This window comes from Cimex lectularius, unplaced genomic scaffold (assembly GCF_000648675.2).
Source record: "Cimex lectularius strain Harlan isolate CLEC.00 unplaced genomic scaffold, Clec_2.1 scaffold200, whole genome shotgun sequence".
NCBI classification, from domain to species: Eukaryota; Metazoa; Arthropoda; class Insecta; order Hemiptera; family Cimicidae; genus Cimex; species Cimex lectularius.
The window spans coordinates 853,672-875,281 of record NW_019392893.1 but is presented as its reverse complement, the minus strand read 5'-3'; the positions used below and the strand labels follow the sequence as shown (position 1 = coordinate 875,281).

Here is a 21,610-nt window from a genome sequence, read left to right as displayed (position 1 = left end):
TGACCCGGTTTGAAATTCACCTAAAACCTGGATAGTTCCTCAGATAAATTCGGTTCCGCAATATATTTTCATATCCAGCATAATGTTCTCAACCGGGTGGCCTTGGCGAGGAAAAGAAATAATCACGATGAACCCTATCTCCATCCAAATTGGAGGATTGACGCAAGTTGATTTTGCGCTTTAAACGTTGTCGCTCGTGACTTATCGCCCGTTGCGATAAAAATTTTCGGAATTAAAAACACCTTCGCTGACTGAACGAAAAATCACATTGCATATTAATAATTTCAAAAAACACATTGGCTTAAATAATACTTTTGTTCGGTCCTCGGAGGGGGATATGTTGGACGAGTTTTTCTGCCTGCCGTCCTGGTGAAAATAACCCGCGGCATTTTCATCTCAGAAACTTGTTATTTCGGTGTATCGTACCCAAACGAGTTAACAACTTGATTCTGGTTTAAAATCTTTTTTTAGAATAGTGACAGCCCCTTAATGAGCCGTTTTCAACATACCTGAAATATTTTTGCTTGAAAAGCTACCTACCTATTTGGAACATGTCGATTGGTAAAAAACTTAAACATTTTAAAGTTAGTTATTTTGAAGCTGATTACTTCCAAAATCAGTGAAACGGAACAAAAACCTAATAATCCTAATTTATCAAAATTCTAGTAAAGTTTGCGTATTTTTTTGTTGTTAATTTGTTTATAGTAGATAATATACGGTAACTATAAATTTTACTACATTTTCAAAATAACAAAACGAAAATGTTACTGGGCCTCCACATTAACTGACCCTTCCTAGAGAACCCAGTTAAGCATTTGTTGAAAACCAGGTCAATGTCGCAAAACATTAAGACGTTTAACTTTCATTTCTAATTCCCAGGAACTATCGTTTTTAGACCTTTAAAAAAACGAAAATAATCCTTGGCCTTTGATGATTTATGTATGAACATCTATCTCTGATCAAATTGTAAATTTATGTTAAGGGAAGTAAATTCATTGTTAATGCACAAACGGCTGTATTTTCTTAAAAGGCAGCTGACTTAAAGCGAAAATATTTTGTTATTCATTTCTGTTTATTTTGTAAGATTGTTTAACTTATTTACCAAAACATATACCTGGGCTGTTTTCGTTTTTCTTTCATGTAAATAAAAAAATATATTCCCCTTCGATTCCAAAATAAACAAATATAAGTAAAAGAGTTCAAAGAGCCGAAATTGTCAAAAAAAAAGAAGTTTATATTTGTATCCAAACAAAAATTTTAATTGATAGTTTGGAATTCTTAGAAATCATAGTTTGCTGAAAGTAATAATCATAAAGAAAAGATTTTTTTAAATAACATTCTCACATTTCATCAACACAACGTTTGAAATTAGTTAGAAAATCCACAGATATATGCCAACCCCGCATTTTCGCATTTTTATTTATTTATTTTTTCCCATAGTATAGGATCATCAAGAAATTGATTAAACCAATCTTGTTAAATAGATAATTTATATTTTACGAATAGTCCGGATCTCGGTATGGTCTAGATTAAAAAAAAAAAAAAAAAAAAAAAAATGTATAGAAATGGACATAATTAAGTTTTTAATAGTTTGTTTTCATGTTGCTTTGAAGATAGACTCATTGCTCACATTTCCAAAGACTGTGGAACGAAACAATAATTTTTTAATTCGAACGTCGTTCCAGAACGACGCACCTCTTCGACAATACAAAACAAAAAAATTTCGAATATCGAAGTTGTAGGGTGTTGGGGGTATTTTTCGAATCGAATAGGTTTCACAGGCCTTTAGTATCGCACATTGTCAATGTTATTGTCAAGAATCTTTACATTTGACCTTTTGGAAAATTTTACGATTAAAAAAATCAAAATTTTTTCACCCATAATAGGATTTTTTTATATTATTATATCGTTGTGAAATACATTTTTCTTGATAGTAAATCTTTCTGTTTTTCAAAAATTCTCTATACTCAAGGTCAGCACGCCAAAAGAATTTCTTTGTTCCTCTTTTTGGCCTTTTTCTCAATCGTGGTTCCTTGTTTGGTATGTTTTTTTATTAATCATAAATAATCAGTAAATTAATATGTAAGTATTTTGTAAATGGATGAAAATGTTTTTGCCACAGATTCAGATTTTATTTATTTTGAAAATATGCTTTAAAAACATATTCTACATATAAATATATGTGAAATAATCATTTTATAATTGAGTTTAATTATTTGTAATTATCACAAATAAATTTGATAAATAAGTAATTAATTTCAAGTAAATGTAATGATAATTTCACGTGGGTAAACAAAAGCGTAGGTCATATCAACCCTCGGGGTGCGGGTGTTTTTGAAAAAAAAAAGTCCATTTGCATGTAGGGTTCTTGAATGCAGGGTCGCTGGATTCGAACCCAGGACCTTTAACTTACAGTGTTGAGCGCCGTGTCAACGCCTAAATATTTACGGCCACCGACACCCCTTCAGTTTTACCCATTTGGATACAACTTCTTCATATTACCTATTAATTGCTAGTAAGTAGAATGTACTGTTAGTAATAATAATTAGTAAATAGTAATAGTAACAAATAATTATAGTAATAATAATTATTACATAATGAATGGGTAAAGGATATATATGCTGGTTTAATCTCGCTTCTCCTTATCATTAAGGGTCAATTATGAACCTAAAGGGATCTTTTCTGCATTTCGGGACTGCCTATACATATCAGTGCCGTAACGGACGTGTTAAGATTATTTTCTGATGATGAGTTTAAAATAGGTCGAAGCTTGGTAGATAACAGTTGAATTTATTTTTTCATTCATACCATAAGGAGATCCTGATTATTCCTGATTAAAAATGTGATCGATACATCTAACATTTTAAACAAAAATTTATATTTTAACATACTCACTCATTTGTAATCATTTGGCAAATTAATTATTTGCAGTTTTTAAAAGAAAATCTTTATTTTTCTAACGAGCTGTAGTTTTAATAAAGTCATCTTCGCTAGTCTCTTCCGACCATGTGTTACCAGATTGTCACTATAGATAGAATTCACAGGCCAAAATGTTACAAATTTGGTTGAAGAAAAAGGTACAATATTATATAACGAGCCGGCTATTTTACAACATTGCCCAATGTTTTATGTGTACTTCTTGTGTACGCGTTTTGACACACGTAGACCAGTTTCTCCCTGAAGACTGGCGGATACATCAAGTGAAAATGGCGGCCGACTGAAGGTTACTTGATAGTGTTAAAGAATGGTAATTACAACGCAAGATTTTGCATATGCCAATAAAATCTGGAAAAAATTGAGCAAAAAATTCACCACAGAAGCAGCATCTTAAGCATTCCTTTGTTGATCCACACTCTCTCTCTCTCTCTCTCTCTCTCAAGTACCTAACTAACTCAATCATATCTCTCTCAAGTAACTAACTAACTCAATCATCTCTCTCTCTCTCTCTCTCTCTCTCTCTCTCTCAAGAAACTAACAAACTAACTCAATCATCGCTCTCACTCGTAACTAACTAACTCAATCATCTCTCTCTCTCTCTCTCTCTCGTAACTAACTAATTCAATCATCTCTCTCGTAACTAACTAACTCAATCATCTCTCTCTCTCTCTCTCTCTCTCTCTCTCTCAAGAAACTAACTAACTAACTCAATCATCTCTCTCTCTCTCTCTCTCTCTCTCTCTCTCTCAAGAAACTAACTAACTAACTCAATCATCGCTCTCACTCGTAACTAACTAACTCAATCATCTCTCTCTCTCTCTCTCTCTCTCGTAACTAACTAATTCAATCATCTCTCTCGTAACTAACTAACTCAATCATCTCTCTCTCTCTCAAGAAACTAACTAACTAACTCAATCATCTCTCTCACTCGTAACTAACTAACTCAATCATCTCTCTCTTAACTAACTCAATCATCTCTCTCTCTCTCTCTCTCTCTCTCTCTCTTTCTCTTTCTCTTTCTCTTTCTCTTTCTCTCTCTCCTCATTTTCCTTTTATCCATTTCTGCTTTTCTAATTATATATTATAATTATATAACATATATAAAATATCCTACATATTTCTTATACGCGCATTTTTCCCCCTATAGATTGTTTTTATATTCTACAGAGCTTGTCGTATTTATTAAAGCTCACTCCTTCAATTTATAATTAACCAACTTCAAGATTTTAATGATGGAGACGCGACAAAATACCTTGAGTCTCTCTGTATTGTCTCCGCATTGTGATGACGACTTTATCTACACTTCTTTTAGCTTTAGCATTTGTTTTAATTTAAACGTAACATCCGTTAATAAAGTCTTTAAAGCCGACTTAGTAGTGGTGTGGTATACATGCTTGGTTTATTTTTAGCCGTTGTTGGAGGCGATTTCTAAACTTGTCGGAAGAAAAGAGCAGTAGGTTTTATTGTAACGGAAGCAAGGGTATAAATTACCCAATACTTCCTTGGTTATTCTCCGTCTGACTCAACCTTCCTGGGGTTCGTACTTGGGGAGGACGAACAATAATGACTTTGGTCGAAATAGTACACATTACACGTCCAGTTAAACGATTTTTAACCACTAAGGTTTAAAAGATCCTTGGGATATTCATATCGGCGTGTCCTTTAAAAAATATGTTTAACACGATTTTGTGACTGAACTCGTACGGGATTTTCACAAACGTTGGTGACATAGAAAATCTGTTTTCCATTGAATTTTCGCCGTTTTACCAAATCGGTCAATATGACGAAGGTCTGTCACAAATGGCTCCTTCGAGAGTGAAGCTATAATCTTGCTAAATTTTCTCCTGGTTCCTTCCTAGTGTATTTATCTGTTAAGTAACTTGGTTTAACCGTTTAACTCGTCTTTTTATACATGGAAAAACTTTAGGTCATTGACAGTAAGAGTATGAAATTTTCGATTTTCATTTCAGAAACTTCAAATCGAAATGTCAAATTTGCATAAATATGTTTAAGGTTTGTTCGTTTTCATCTGCATAGTTTTTCTAGTTTGGTCTGACAGACACGCTTCATCATTTGACCATATGAAGAGGTGGGTTTCAAACAAACGGGCCACCCACTGAAGATAGCGAAATACCGGAACGCGTCTTGCATACGGAAACAAAGACACAAGACTGACCAGGGTGAGTGTAAGCGACCAAACGACGGGTTTTTCACCCCGCAGAACTCAAGGAGAAATCTCACACAAAAATACCAAACGCACCCGTTGAAAGCAAACCAAAAAAAACCATGAAATTGATCAGCCACGTAGGTTATCCTTGGAGATGTTAATGCTTGGGTTTATATTGGAGGTTTTACCTTCACAACTATATCTGTAACTTTCCCCAATCATGCTTGGGTCTGTAATTATTCGGTAATCATAGATAGGCCGCTCATTTCGTGTGACGGGTAAAATAAAAAGTGCCAGTAAAAAAAAGCCTGATATTTTTTTGACACTCGATTAATGTCGCAACTTAACTATGCTCTTGCTATCTTGCAGATTCACAGATTTGGTATGTTTTATCATCTTGTGGCGTATAAGCTCAACTTTATCGTAAAAGTTTCTTTAAAATGTATATAGTTTTTCATTTAAAAAACAAGTAGTTTAATATCATTTGTTTTACCTTTTTAAAAAATTGAGAGAAGAAGGGTATGTTGTATTGTAAGAATACCTTTAATTATTATATACTTTACTTCATCAACAACTTTTTTAATTACAACTACATGTAGTTTGATCGTTTCCTGGTCGGCGGATGACTGGAAACCATACTACAAATTACCAACATGAAAACTTAATTTATTATAAATATTCTAAGATTAACGAGCAATGGATTGCTAATATCAGTTCAAAAGAACAGATGTCCTGTACTAAGGCTTTGTTCTTTATCTTTTTTACTCATGATTCACAAGACCAAAAAGAGCCATGTTGAAAGTTTTGTTTTCCCAGCAAGCCCCATCTGTTTTCAGTCAGTAGGATTGCTTCTATCCTATCTAGAATTTATTTTGAAGTCGCCCTTTTTGATTTAGTTGAAATTATACTTCATCTGATATCATTTCCTCCCCCAGGTCGCTATTTCGACCGCTTAGGGTTTTATTTTGGAAACGGTGGATAATTTAATATGAGTAATGAACCGGTAGTTTGGTCTTTTCCAATCATTTTGATCTGACCTGTCTCGATGGTTTTGGTCAGTCAGACTCTTTGTGGCTGCTTCTCGTTGGTTTGGCCGACCAAAATAGACCCACATGCACGTTTTAAAATGTATTTCAATATTCAGAATTTATTCCTAGAATAGTAATGTTTTTCTGTTATTAATATTAATTTTCTTTCTTCTTTATGTATTCTTTCCATTTTAGTTGCCATACAGGTTCCGTATTGCATATGAGAATGTATGATCGTTAAGTGTATCTTCAGTACGTCCGTCTCTGAAGTTAATTCGTGCTGATTCGCATTCATTGAGTTTAATGCGTCAGCGTTTTGTCCATGAATTAACTCTATTCAATGCCCCCTTGGAGAATTTCGTTATCATATTGTCCAGTTTTCCCAAGAGCCAAAACATTTTTTTCTTATTGTCAGTTTTGCATAATAAGTAATCAATGTACCCAATACACTAATCTAAGGTACAAATGCATGTTAGCAGTCCGTCATTATGTATGATTTTATTATGAGTTTTGTATTAGAAGAAATCGTGATAGGTTTGTGCCCTGATGCCAGACTTCGTCGAAAGCTTGAGCAACCTCTAGTGGCTTATTTGATAGTCTTACAATTAGTTAAAATATACAAATACACTTAAATACTACTACAAAGTACAAGCACCAATACTTTCTGTTTCATAGGAGAAGACCTCACTAATACCAAAGGTGATATTATACAAGTAAAAAACTACATAAGTACAAGTCATACGGTTAGAGAGGGAACCCGGAATCAAACACATTTGTTGTTTCAAGCAACATTGTTGTTATTACTTATTGATGCTAACTACCTATTAGTAAGCAAAAGGCACTTTTTTAAGGCGGAATCAGTGATCCATCTATTTATTCCACAAACGTGAAGAAAACGGGCCATATTGAAATTCGCATTTATAACTTCTTTCTAGCCATGCAACAATTGTGTGATCGGGTATTGACTGCATTCACCACACATTTTACATCTCTACAAACGATAGCATTACTACCAAGTACGTCATCTACTGGGAGGAACTTGCTACTACTTTTCAGTTAATGTAAATGTTGCCTGTGCTACAGCGTGCCATTTCGCGGATAATCTATCAAGTTTAAGTTGCTGGCAGAGTGTTTCGATGTGTTAATACTGGAGGATCATTCCAACATCTCTAAAATCAATTAATATACGGCCAATGGGGACTGCAGCCTCTCCGTGGGAAAATGCGCGTGTTTTGGGGTACTTGAGAATTTTTAGCGGAAATCAAATAGTACTATCCCCTGTGTTCAGTTTTTCTTCCAGAACTGGCAAATTTTGCTGGTACCGCTCATTTCATTTGGCGGAAAAAGTGCCCAGAGCAGATTCCCGAGCAATGTGTTGCAATGTCGATGTGCCGAAAGTATTGCCCTTTTTTTTTTCTTATAAGGTTTTCCATTAGTGGTCCTATCTCCAACAGTAGCAACTTGTCCAACCAATGTCGAGTCTGTACGACATTCTTAACCGTTCTTTAAATTCAAAGTCAAAATTGACCCATGTTCTGTAGGTATATAACATTTTGTCGAGCCGCAGTCATCATCCCTGCTGAAAAGAAAATCCTATAGAACTGTAAAGACATGCAGAAGCAAAAGAACGTTTGGAAGTTTGCAGTAATATTTTAACAATACAGGCGATCTCAGGCTTGTATTAATAACACAAATAAAGTCAGGTATTTTACAAACATTTATTAGGTTTCGTGGTCCGCTTGACCAAGTAAATTGTTTTCAATTAATTAATCTTTAATTAAGGTTTTGGTTGAGATAAAAAAGTCAGTGTCACAAGCGGGATTCGAACCCACGACCTTCGGCTAAATACGTCGCTGCTCTCTCTACCACTTGAAGTATCGTGACCTCGATCCACTCGGACACCAACTTCCCATCTCAACCTACAACCTTTTGAATTTTCCCTCCTTTTTGCCATTTTTCAAATGTGTAGTCAGGATTTGAAAAATGGCAAAAAGGAGGGAAAATTCGAAAGGTAGGTTGAGTTGGGAAGTTCTCGTGGGAAGAAGACACGATAGTTCAAGTGGTAGAGAGCGGCGTATTTATCCGAAGGTCGTGGGTTCGAATTCGCCGCTTGTGACACTGACTTTTTTATCTCAACCAAAACCCTAATTAAAAATTAATTAATTGAAAAGATTTGTATTATTAGTGACCGTTTATGAAACGGGATTCGTTGTATTTTAAGCAATTTTTCTTGAACTTTTGTCTTTACAACTTCTACAGAGTATTTTCGTGTTTTTTTTTTTTTTTTTTTTATTATGAAACAAAATTGTACAAATTACAAGCTACTACAATTATACTATTAATTTGCAACTCATTACGAAACTGGCCATATAATAACTTTAGTGACGTCGGAAGAATCATTAAATTAGCATATACCTCTTATTCTTCCTCTTCATTGGGAGGAAAAAACTCAAATCTGAACAAAAATTAGTGTTGAATAAATAAAAATAAAAGAAGCTGAACAAAAATTGAGTTGAGTATAAAAAAAATATAATCTAAGCAAAACTTAGAGTTGAATAAAGTTTATGAGGAATGAACTTCAAAACAAAGAGGTAACAATTTTTAATTTGTGTAATTTATTTTACTGATGTAACAGTTCACGAATTATGTAACATAAAAGTGAAAAAAATTACTTTGTTTTCAAAACCGTAACCAAATTATTGTTCCAATTTGCCCTTGAATTGAAAGGGGAAAAATCATAATTGTTTAAACTATTACGTCAAATAAAACTTCAACGGTTCGAACGCGGAAATTGTTAACCGAGGACCTTCTTGTGTACGTAAAATTGATCTCATGGAAGAATCGTCTTTAATGGGACCCTTGCACAAAAAAGACATTTCATTACCGTTCTGCTTTGGAAAAAAAACAACTAGAAATTGACTAATCATAACGCACGTGACGAGTGCGAAAATAATCGCAATCTGTTATGAATCATTAAATTTGCAAAGGCCGACTAATTGTCCTGATACTGAGTGAACAATCAACTGAAACACACAACTAATACCCCGACGAACGAAAGAACAACTAACATATTAGCAGTTTTATGCCCTCAAAACCCACCACCCTGCGCAGGTACTCTTTTCCTACTCCTTTTGGGAAACTACTAGTTTGCCCATCTATCCTGGAGTATCAGGTAAGAGAAACTTCCTTCTTCTATAAGAACATATCGCTACAAATCAGAATTAAATATTCTACTTGTATTATCTTCCTTTTTTTGTGTGTGTATGTTTTGAAAAAAAAAAAACATTTGTAAGTATGTGGGGTTCGAATCCAGGAGCCCTGCATTCGAACCCAGGACCTTTACCTTCCAGTGATGAGCGCCGTGTCAACGCCTAAACCGTTGCGGCCACTGACGCCCCCCATATATCTTCCTTATTATTAATTATAATATTTTATTTTACGATTTAACGTCAGTTTTTTGGTCATCGGGCCGGAGGAAGAGTAGGCGAATAGGTAGTTGATTATAACTAAATAACGAATGATTATTTAGAGATCGTGAGATATGGTCTATCTCTATATAATCATTACGTAACGGTCACGAAATATTGCATACACACACCTAAATAACAAAGTTAATGAATAAAAGAAACCGAACAATAAAAATCAGGTACACAGAAAAACACACTCAAGGAGAAAATTATGAAAAAATGTCCAGGGTATGTTTCATAACGAAATACACACTATTAGTTTAGTAGCTTGTACTTTGTACAATTTTGTTTTATAATAAAAAAAGTACACTGTACAAGTTGAAAAGTCCAAAGTACAAGAAAAATTATTTAAAATACATGGAATTCCGTTTCATAAACAGTTACTAATAATAAAAAAAAATTAAATTACCAACCAATATTTTTACTAGTAATACAAGTCTATATTATCAAAATATGCAAAGGTTAAATTATTGGGTTGTCCGGAAAATAATGCAGGATTTTGGTATTAAACAAAAAAAAAGAAACTAGTTACTTTAAAGCAATGTTCTTTAATCAAAATAATTTCCCATACTCTCAATACATTTCTCCCAACGTGTTGGTAACTTATTAATTCCGTCTGAGTAGAATTCAGAATTTTTAGAATTGATAAAGTCAATAAATGCATTTTCCAGTTCCGTTTGATTTTTGAATATTATGTGTTGTAAGTAGTGGTCCAGGTGTCTAAAAAAATGGTAGTCAGTAGGCGAGAGGTCCGGAGAGTAGGGTGGGTGAGGCAAAGTTTCATAGCCAAGCTCCAATAATTTTTGTGACGTTACACGTGACACATGTGGTCGAGCGTTGTCATGCAACAAAATGGGCCCTTTCCGATTGACCAAAGAGGGCTTTATTACTGCCAATTTCTGATGCATGGTATTAATTTGGTTACAGTATGATTCAGCATTGATGGTTTCGCCAGGATTTAAGAAGCTGTAGTGTATTAAACCAAATGAAGCCCACCATACCGTAACCATTACCTTTTTTTGATGAGTTGGGGGCTTTGGAAAATGTATTGGAGCTTCTCCTTTGTCGAGCCACTGTCCAGAACGTCTAGTGTTATCGTAGAGAATCCACTTTTCGTCACATGTAACAATTCTGGCCAGAAATGGGTCATTTTTGTTTCGACAAAGAAGTGATGCACAAACATCAAAGCGCTGATTTTTTTGGCGATCGTTTAATGAGTGTGGAACCCAATTTTCGAGTTTTTTCACTTTTCCAATCGCCTTGAGGTGGTCAGCGACGGTCGTTTTACTGACTTTGAGTTGCTCTGCAAGTTCTCGAACAGTTGTTTTGGGGTTTTCTTCCACCACTGATCGCAGAACATCATCATTAAGAGAGGAAGGCCTTCCACGACCTTCTTCATCTTCAAGGCTGAAATCTCCCTCCCGAAATTTTTTAAACCACCTTTGCACAGTGCACTCATTAACACAACCCTCGCCCCAGACTTGGTTAATGTTTCTAGCCGTTTGGGCTCCGCTTCGGCCGAGTTTAAACTCGTAAAAGAAAATCGTACGAAATTCTCGCTTTGACATTATAAGGATGACTGAATTATTTCCAAGTAGCGGAATGCTACAGAGGTAAACAAACAATATCATTTGGAAGAGGATTAATAAGTGTTGACATTCATACAAATGAGTAATCCTGTAAACGTAAACAGAATATTTTATATAGATTTTTTTTAATGAAAACTTAAAATCCTGCATTATTTTCCGGACAACCCAATACTTTTGCTCCTGCATGTCTTTACAATTCTAGAGGATTTTCTTTTCAGTAGGGATGACGAACAAATTAATGACTGCGGCTCGACAAAATGTTACTAGAAAAACCTACAGAACATGAATGAATTTTGACTTTGGAAGTGTTTTTGAATTTACAGAACGGTTCAGAATGTCATCGGAGATAGGATAATAGATATAAGAAAATCCTACGAGAAAAGTGGCAGCAAAACCACGATTATGAAATAGTCCCCTGACATAAATTATTAGACTTTAATACACTCGATAACCGCGAAGTTGAAATCAGAAAGATGAACCCTGGAACCTTTCTTAAGAAATTAGACACCGTACGTGGTCTAATTTCTCCCAGTGGTTAATGGGAAAAGCGAGTAATCAAGGGCAGGAACGGAATTTCTCACATTTCCCTCGGAGCTTTCGTTCACCGGAAAGAGATTTTATAAAAAATCTTGTCAATTCCGATATAATATTCAAGGAATTTCAATAACCCGTTGAATTCAGTTAAAATGTACTATCTTCACAGCTATAATTCATAAGATTTAAGTCAAAGTTTTTTTGTTTTGTTTTTCGTGAAACATGTTTAACCAGTTTAAATGTAATCACTTACAAATGAGAACGACCATTAATAGATTTGCCTGTTCAATATCTAAAGAAAGATATTCATCCCGAACATAATGACTTAGAACGTGGTGATTTGCACGTTCCGATCCCTGAATACAAATAGTTTTGCTTTTTATTTTTTTAAGTCTTTCTTTTTTTCGATCACAAACACGTAAGCGGACCTTTTTTTTAAACTTTTACAAGCCTGTAATCAAGTCCAAATACATTTGTAAAAACGAAATGCTTGTTCACATCCTTTATTGATACTTAAACATGTTCTCTTTCAATTCTCATCGTAGCATTAAAATCTGATCGTTGTAATTATTTTATATTAAGTAAACATATTCATTTTCGTGGCACTGCTCTAAATTCATGTTACATCAATTGAACAAAGACACAAAGACAACACGACGGACCCACAATCAGAGTACGTTTGGCAAGTACACCACTGCAAAAACACTCAGCTCTTTTTTTCCACGGTTGGAGAAACTACCGCGCTTTAAACCGGACTGACCAAATAAACCATCGGTTCAAGTTAATTGTTTTACGACCAGCCTTTATTAAAAATGATCTGGCAGTAGAGCAAGTTCTTGCAAAACTGATAGTAAAATCGAGTAACCAAAGGTCAAATCAAATTTAGAAAGTGTGAGTATTGCGTATTTGCCAAGAGGAAATTAATTGTATCCGTAGTTTGGTCTTTTTCCATCATCCTGTCACACTGGTGGGGTCATCGTATTGTTAGTGTTTGACCTGTGCGTCTGCCTCGACCCTGCTTCCTAGATGCATCGCTCTTAAGATGGCGTAATGACGAAACTAGACTCAGATTAAAAAATCTAAAAATATCTGGACGGTAAAACAAATTCAATTGTTAATATTAAGCTTTCGTCCTATTTTAAGGTCATCATCAGAGCAAAATAATCTTAAATATGTTTAGAAACTGACATAACTAATTTTTTTAAAGACGATTTCAAATTTCTTTGAAAACCGACTCAGTCCCACTATTAATAAGGACTTGGATTAACTTTAAGATGGCCTTAAAATAGGTTGAAAGCTTGGCAGTAACAATTGAATTTGCTTTTTCATCAAGACCATGCAGTGATCCAGATTATTCGTGAGTAAAAAAGTAGTCCATAATCTACCACTAATAATAATATGGTAAGCTATAGATTCTTAAGGAGGGAGGGAGGCGATGAGGAGAGCAGACAATAGTTGCCAGCCGAATGTAGGAGATTTGTATCGCTCTCCCATGTCTATATGCCCATCGAGTTAAGAAAAGATAATTAGACACGATGAATGCGTCGAGGTCCTTGCCGCCATCTCTGTGATTCCGGGTACCAAGTCAGCGTCGAGCTCCCCTTAAGGACTGACGATGGGCAAACGCTGCGACCGGGCATAGTTACAACTAATCAAGATGAAGTACATGTCCTAGATCTTGCAGTGGCATATGAAACAGCGAGGCACAGAGAAAGAAGTACAGGGTTCTTCGTGACGTGCTCCGAGAGCGGTGCCAGAAGCCGTATTTCTTGGCCGAAGGCATAGTGATCTGAGCGCGGGAGCGTTGATACCTCGGAGTATCAACTCCTCGGGGGTGCTCCTCACCATGTCACTGATCGCTTTACATTCTTCACTATTGCGTGCAGTCATATGTATAGGGACAGATGCTTAAGTTACACGTCAGACATGAGCCATCCTGTGAGTTGCTAAGACTGATACCGGACCGAGACTGATCCCGGCAAGAAGATGGCTAAACGATCAGGACCAAGAGGTGGCCTTGAAGAGAGAAGCGGCCGTCCGACGCTGGAGAGGAGCCTTGAGGAGCCTGGGCAACGAGGACACCACCGACGGCGAGGAAACTTCCCTGGGCATCCGCCCAAGTAATAGTTCCGTTTTGGAAAAATAAGTCAACTAGCCAAAAGCTGGCGTTTATTTATTTGGTCTGTCAAGGTTATACGTAAGCAGGGTGAGACAAGCCATCAAGTCCTTTCATTTATGCTGATTTTCCCTTTTGATTTGACCTGAGTGTGGAAATACGAAAAACCCACCATGGAAGATCGAGAATTGCCGAAACGCGTTTGACAGACCCTTCACAAAGCCTGGGCAGACAAGGATGTCTTCAAGGAGAAATCATTAGTTGTTTTTACCTTTCGATTAGGTATAAACGGGTGAAAATGCGAAAGTTTAATATTTTTCTCTGTAACAAAAGTTTCTAGTGTATCAATGTTTATTTTTCTCTTTTGAATCTACTACTTCAAACGAGAAAGATTTTTCATTAGGCAAGATTTGTTTGCCTTTGGTTCATCACACGGTGAATGAACTCATTCACGAAGAATTATTTACGAGTAGAAAAAAGAACAATAAATACCGAAAGACCCCCCAGGACTATTATCGATATCTATCAAATGTTCAAAGAACTCAATTTTTTGACCCACCACGTGGCGCGGTCTGTCCTCGCGCTAGACGACGACGAACTGGAAAATGTCCAAAAGACTTATTATTAAACCCTGGCCGTTTACCACTTACCAGTAAGGACACAAAACTGTATGTGGTATGCGACCTTTAATATGTCACACTAATTCCGAAAATGAAACGGTTTAATCTAGAAGAGAAAAAGGTAAGGAAGAAGCTCCGGTCGGCAGGTTCACAATCGCAAGCCCTTTAATAACGAATAGTGAGATTCATCATCACTTACAAATACTTTTTTTGTCATTCATTACTTATAAACTAATTAACTTGAGCAATCAATTTGCTTTAAATATATTACTAACTATTGGGTTGTCCGGAAAATAATGCAGGATTTTGGTATTAAACAAAAAAAAAGAAACTAGTTACTTTAAAGCAATGTTCTTTAATCAAAATAATTTCCCATACTCTCAATACATTTCTCCCAACGTGTTGGTAACTTATTAATTCCGTCTGAGTAGAATTCAGAATTTTTAGAATTGATAAAGTCAATAAATGCATTTTCCAGTTCCGTTTGATTTTTGAATATTATGTGTTGTAAGTAGTGGTCCAGGTGTCTAAAAAAATGGTAGTCAGTAGGCGAGAGGTCCGGAGAGTAGGGTGGGTGAGGCAAAGTTTCATAGCCAAGCTCCAATAATTTTTGTGACGTTACACGTGACACATGTGGTCGAGCGTTGTCATGCAACAAAATGGGCCCTTTCCGATTGACCAAAGAGGGCTTCATTACTGCCAATTTCTGATGCATGGTATTAATTTGGTTACAGTATGATTCAGCATTGATGGTTTCGCCAGGATTTAAGAAGCTGTAGTGTATTAAACCAAATGAAGCCCACCATACCGTAACCATTACCTTTTTTTGATGAGTTGGGGGCTTTGGAGCTTCTCCTTTGTCGAGCCACTGTCCAGAACGTCTAGTGTTATCGTAGAGAATCCACTTTTCGTCACATGTAACAATTCTGGCCAGAAATGGGTCATTTTTGTTTCGACAAAGAAGTGATGCACAAACATCAAAGCGCTGATTTTTTGGCGATCGTTTAATGAGTGTGGAACCCAATTTTCGAGTTTTTTCACTTTTCCAATCGCCTTGAGGTGGTCAGCGACGGTCGTTTTACTGACTTTGAGTTGCTCTGCAAGTTCTCGAACAGTTGTTTTGGGGTTTTCTTCCACCACTGATCGCAGAACATCATCATTAAGAGAGGAAGGCCTTCCACGACCTTCTTCATCTTCAAGGCTGAAATCTCCCTCCCGAAATTTTTTAAACCACCTTTGCACAGTGCACTCATTAACACAACCCTCGCCCCAGACTTGGTTAATGTTTCTAGCCGTTTGGGCTCCGCTTCGGCCGAGTTTAAACTCGTAAAAGAAAATCGTACGAAATTCTCGCTTTGACATTATAAGGATGACTGAATTATTTCCAAGTAGCGGAATGCTACAGAGGTAAACAAACAATATCATTTGGAAGAGGATTAATAAGTGTTGACATTCATACAAATGAGTAATCCTGTAAACGTAAACAGAATATTTTATATAGATTTTTTTTAATGAAAACTTAAAATCCTGCATTATTTTCCGGACAACCCAATATTTATTTCAATTATTTCAACGTCTTAAAAAAGTTCAACTTTTGTCTTGATGAAATGTTTTTAAATAATTTATAAGCCTCTGAAATGCTTTTAATTTTCAGTTTCTTTGTCAATCATTTTACGTTTATGAATATAAATCTTCTTACACTTTTATAAATCTGTCTACAATAACTTACTCTTGAAGAAGTATTAAAGATGCTCTCGTCCCTAATGTTAAATAAAGGAGCAGCACCGGATGGGATACGTAATAAAATATTAAAATCTGCAAACTTTCTACTGCTCCCATTTTAGTTTCACCTTTTAATAAATCCCTATCTTTTTTTTATCGGGAATTTTTCTTTATGCATTTAAAAGTAGTTATAAAGTTCCGGTTTTTAAAAGTGGTAAAAAAGTATTATTTGTAATTATAGACCGATTTGTACACAACCTGCTGTAGGCAAAGTTTTTGAAAGTATCATATTAAATTCCTTAAACTCAGTATTTAAAAACTTGATTATTCCAAATCTACATGGTTTTCATTCGCAAAGATCCACATTGACAAACTTACTTATGTTTCAAAATTTAGTCTTTTTCCAAAGGAGTACCAAATAACTTCTTTAAATTAATTAACCTTCACGTAAGGTATTGGTTGAGATAAAAAAGTCAGTGTCACGAGCGAGATTCGAACCCACGATCTTCGGCTAAATACGCCGCTACTCTACCACTTGAGCTATCGTGACTTCGATCCACTCGGACACCAACTTCCCATCTCAACCTAATGGCAAAAAGAGGGAAAATTCGAAAGGTAGGTCGAGATAGAAAGTTGGTGTCCGAGTGGATCGAAGTCACGATAGCTCAAGTGGTAGAGCAGGTTTTGATAGTGTTGATCATACGATTCTACTAAAGAAATTACAAAAATTAGGTATAAATAGTAACTTAATTCGTTGGAATGCTTAAAGTAAAATTAAAATCGATATTGCCGCGTTCTAACAACTTCTGGAGTTCCTCAAGGGTCGCACTTAGGGCCTTTTCTTTTTAAAATCTGTATAAACGATGTATCTGATTCTCTTCCATCCCTTATGACCATACTTTTTGCGGATGATTTAAAAATATTTCTTAAAATTAATTCTGTTTCGGACTACTTACAACTTCAACATGACTTAATAAAAATAATTGGTGTTCAACTAATATATTCTTTTAAATTCTGGCAAATGTTCAGTTACGACTTTCCATTAAACAAAATAACCTATCAAACTTGACTGATATCAGACTAGTTCCTAATTAGACGTGAAATTGTTATAGATCTTGACATCATTATTGGCAGTCAGGTAAACTTTCACAAACACATTAATAAAACTATTGCTAAAGCAAATAAAACTTTAGGGTTTATTACACGTCATACTAAAAATTTCCATGATCCCGATACACTTCCGTTTTAAAACTTTATACACTTCCACTGTAAGACCAATATTAGATTACTGTTTATCGCTTTGGGCTCCCTTTCAATACAACTATATCAGTCGCACATAAGCAATTCAAAAAAGATTTTTTCGCCTGATACATTACAAACAATTGGAAAATAGAGAAATACACCATGCTCAATGTTAATGTTGGTTCTGAAATTGACGACTGTTCTGCTCAGAAGGAATTTCTTTGATTGTATATTATTGTATAAATTATTACATTCCTTAACTGATTGCCCATTACTGCACAACCGAATTAACTTTCATGTTCCATCTTATCATTCCAGACGTCACAATAATTCAATAACATTAAAATTCTCCATTGATTGTCATAATTATGCCAAATTCAGTTTTATACCAAGAACAATAAATTTGTTCAACTCGTTCGAAAATATAGTTATATTTAATGTCAGTTTAAGCAAATTTTATTATTAGAAAATTAAATGTTGTATCATTGATATAATTAATATTGAATTTGATTATAATTAATAATTGGTAATTATATAGTTTTAATATACATATTTCAAATTGTTTCAATTCATTCTAAGTTTTTATTATTATTATTATTATAAATAATAATTTATATACAGTTATAACCTTAATACTTTTCAATTAATTAAGGTTTTTAGTTGAGATGAAAAAAAAGTTAATGGCACGAGAGGGATTCGAACCCACGACCTTCGGTTAGATACGCCGCTGCTCTACCACCTGAGCTATCTTGACTTAATACTTTTATTGTATACATTTGCAATTGGGAAACCGAAAATAAATACATTACTGATTTATTATACGAAACAAACAGCATTTTAATAGTTACGGTTTTTATACCCTCCAGCATCACATATATATCTTTGAATTAATTGCGATGACAGTTATCAGAGTTTTATAGGAATAAAAAAATACATTTGAGCCACGTTTAATCACCTTTCCCGCAATTTATTTAAAATTTATGACAAAACTCTTGTCAAACACAAGCGAACTGCAAATTAGTTGACTTAGTACATTCGACGTTTGGATGCGTTGTTCTTTAATTAAATTTGAAAGTTTTGTAGAGTTTGTTATGTGTTAAATATTTTATTTGCCAAAGGATGCATTATTTAAACCACCTTAGGATGTGGGGTACCTATTGACTGTTTACAAAAAAATTGCAAATAGTTTATGATATATTTTACCAAATATGATGTATGTTAAAAAGTATAAGAATGGTGTCATCGTTAAACATACTCGTAAGAAATTACTGTCTAATAAAAATAAAGTAAGTTTTAACGGTTTGTATTTGTACAAATAGGCTGAGTTTCAAAAATTACACTTAAAATTGTGTTAAAACCCGATTTCCTCTTCGTCAAGCAGCGATTTTAAATTTACGAATAGGGTTATCGCTAGGGAATAGTGGCATTTTTGCTCTAATTAATCTTTTAAAAATAATAATGACGTTCGAGTAATTTGGTTCAAACTTGTGGCGAAGAGATGCCAATTGGCAGTCGCTCTAGGAAGGGTTTTTGCACTCCAAGACACTGGAGTTCAAACGTTTTCTCGCTTTACCAAAACCATAACCGGCAGTTTGATTACAATCAGCCCAATTACGTGTGGTTTATAACTTTTTTGATGTTTCCTGTAAACTAGGAAGACTGAGCCATCTTAAGTTCGTTACAAGAATTTTTTTAAATTTACTAAAACGTATGCTTAATTCTATCAAAAACCACCACTTTCCATTATTGATGCAAGGTTTCTGTTCGCTTTAATCAAACATCAGTTATTAATGTGGTTAAATGATGTAATGATGGCTAATTTTGTGGGGATAAATGAAATTCAGGTTAATCACACTTCTCCAACTATTACAGATCAGACCACTAAAATTATTAGAAATATGTACACACTGGCATTTAGTTATTCAGATATCGTGAGATGAGGTCGGGTGTGATGTAGGTTTCAGAAAAACTTTTTCTTTATCGTGCCAACGTTTCGATCTTTTATTGAGATCATCTTCAGGGCTCAATAAAAGATCGAAAAGTTGGCACGATAAAGAAAAAGTTTTTCTGAAACCTACATCACACCCGACCGCATCTCACGATATCTGAATAACTATCGATTAATGGTCACTAATCTCTACACACACTGGCATTTATTGACAATATTTTCAAACATTATTAGCTATTGACTGAAATGTAACTATTAAAAAGAGAATGTATAGTTAGGTTTAGGATCGCCTTAGTTCGTTGTTATGGCTATCAGACCGCTTTTTTTGTTCATTTCGGCATATCAAGTGGTGGGTTTTTTTTTTATATATTCCCTCTGACAGACCGACGGGCAAACCAACGAGACGAGGCGGACTGGATGATCGTTAACGTTCAGATCTTGAGATATCAGCACTTTAGTCGTACAGACATCCGAGTCTGTCTACTCTCGCTGTTTCGATCAGTCAAAAGCCGTTTCAGTAGTATGACTGAGGCAGGCACACAAAACCAATCGCGGAATATGATAGCCAACATAAAAATCTATTGTTTGGTTGTTCTGACTGTCATGATCGGCCTAGCCTCGCTAGTAGACGGGTTTTGGCATTTCGCCATCTTCAGAACATGCGGGCTTACAACATAAGAAGTTTTATGCCGTAATTCTTTTATGGCTATTTTTCAATAACCGAGGCTACACGGCTAGTTCAACTAACAAACAACAACAAGCAAAACAAAGAAACGTACAAGGAAAGCGGGAACATTTTGAAAGGAATCGACAATATAAACGCCTCGACAGGAAAACACCTTCCAAAAATTAGTAAGCATTGCAAAATGTTCACGCCTTTGGCTTGTTTACGAACAGTTAATGGACATTATCAAGTTGTAAAAAACAAGAAAAAAACTCCCATCTCCATGGTCTACGATGCGACCTTCCTTCCTGTGTCAACCTCGCCATTTACATTAAACTATCAACGTTTGTTTGTAGCTTCCGTTCGTTATATTATGATTAACACAAAAAAAGGCCAGTCTATCATTCTACATCCTTTTTTTTTTATTTTGACGGATTGTGCTAAAAAAGTAATCAATTATAATGAATCTTAACAGATAAAAGCTAAATAATTCATTAGGTATTATTCTATACAAACCTTCGTCAGTCAGTTTTGTAAATTCAATGACGCTTCCTTTTGTTTTAAACAAATAGTAAGTGCAAATTACTTTTAACTTCGGGCCTTTTTACAGATCTTTTGCAAGTTTTCCTCACCGTTTATAGACCCTATCAATAAAAATTCCGACCGTACGTAAACTTTGAGTTTGGTGATAAAACAGTGGCGAAACGTTTTTTTTTATTGTGAGCGTTGTAACTGGGGAAGGGAAGATCTATAAGGGTATATTTTGAATGTAGAATAATAGTAATAATAATAATAATAATAATACTTTATTCGACAATAACAAAACATACCACTTTAAAAAACATAAGTATTTACAGAAATGGAATAGTCTGCTTGATTTTAGTGTATATATCAATATCAAAACAATTTAAAAATAAAAAAATATAAATTAACAACCATGTTCGTAACTCTTTTCAGGCTTGAAAATCGCTTTTTGAATCCATCTTTTTTATTTTATTAAATACTTTATATAACTAATCTATTTGCAGACCACACAATAAATTAAAGATAGTTTCATTTGTTTTGTAGATAATAATGCATGAAAATAATAAATGAATAATTTGCACTGGTAGAATTGAATTTATTTTATATCTAGTTTTGTTTAGGAAGGAATTATCATAAAATTTGATTAAAAGTGTGCTATTAAATGTAGAGTATTAAGTTTTAACGATTTGATTTGGATTTTATTCCATTTTCCTTTGACAAAATATCATAAACTCTATTTTGTAGGATTCTGCTGCATTTTCGCTGATAATTTAAAACGACATCAGGAATCTGCTCATTTTCTGTCCAATTGTAACTGTATAACTGCAAAAATGGAACATATATCAATCGTTTGACAATTTTCCATCATCTTGATCAGCCTGTTTGTTTTGATGTCAGACGCGTTTCAGAGTTTGCGTGTGTGCCTCTCCCTTCACCTTAATGGTACGCACTGAAGATGACGTTATCGAAGTCTTAATAACGCAGCAAGGCGGACTATGATGATTGGAAATGACTGAACTTCTGACTCTTATGTTAGCTGACGACTAATCGA

The 21,610-nt window shown here is 34.8% G+C and overlaps 1 protein-coding gene across 4 annotated transcripts in view; it reads left to right on the top strand.

The window, feature by feature from the left end:
• LOC106667683 (TBC1 domain family member 1) overlaps window positions 1-21,610 on the top strand; it is a 64,857-nt gene that overhangs the window by 23,931 nt on the left and 19,316 nt on the right. Inside the window, exon 1 of one of the 4 annotated variants that reach the window (XM_014395772.1) lies at window positions 9,186-9,304. The exons of 2 other annotated variants lie outside the window; for them this stretch is intronic. In XM_014395772.1, the coding sequence (XP_014251258.1) occupies window positions 9,215-9,304 (90 nt within the window). In that variant the 5' untranslated portion in view covers window positions 9,186-9,214. Of the gene's footprint in view, window positions 1-9,185; window positions 9,305-14,515; window positions 14,580-21,610 lie in introns of those variants that run through there. One more of the 4 variants, XM_014395774.2, reaches the window with a different exon arrangement.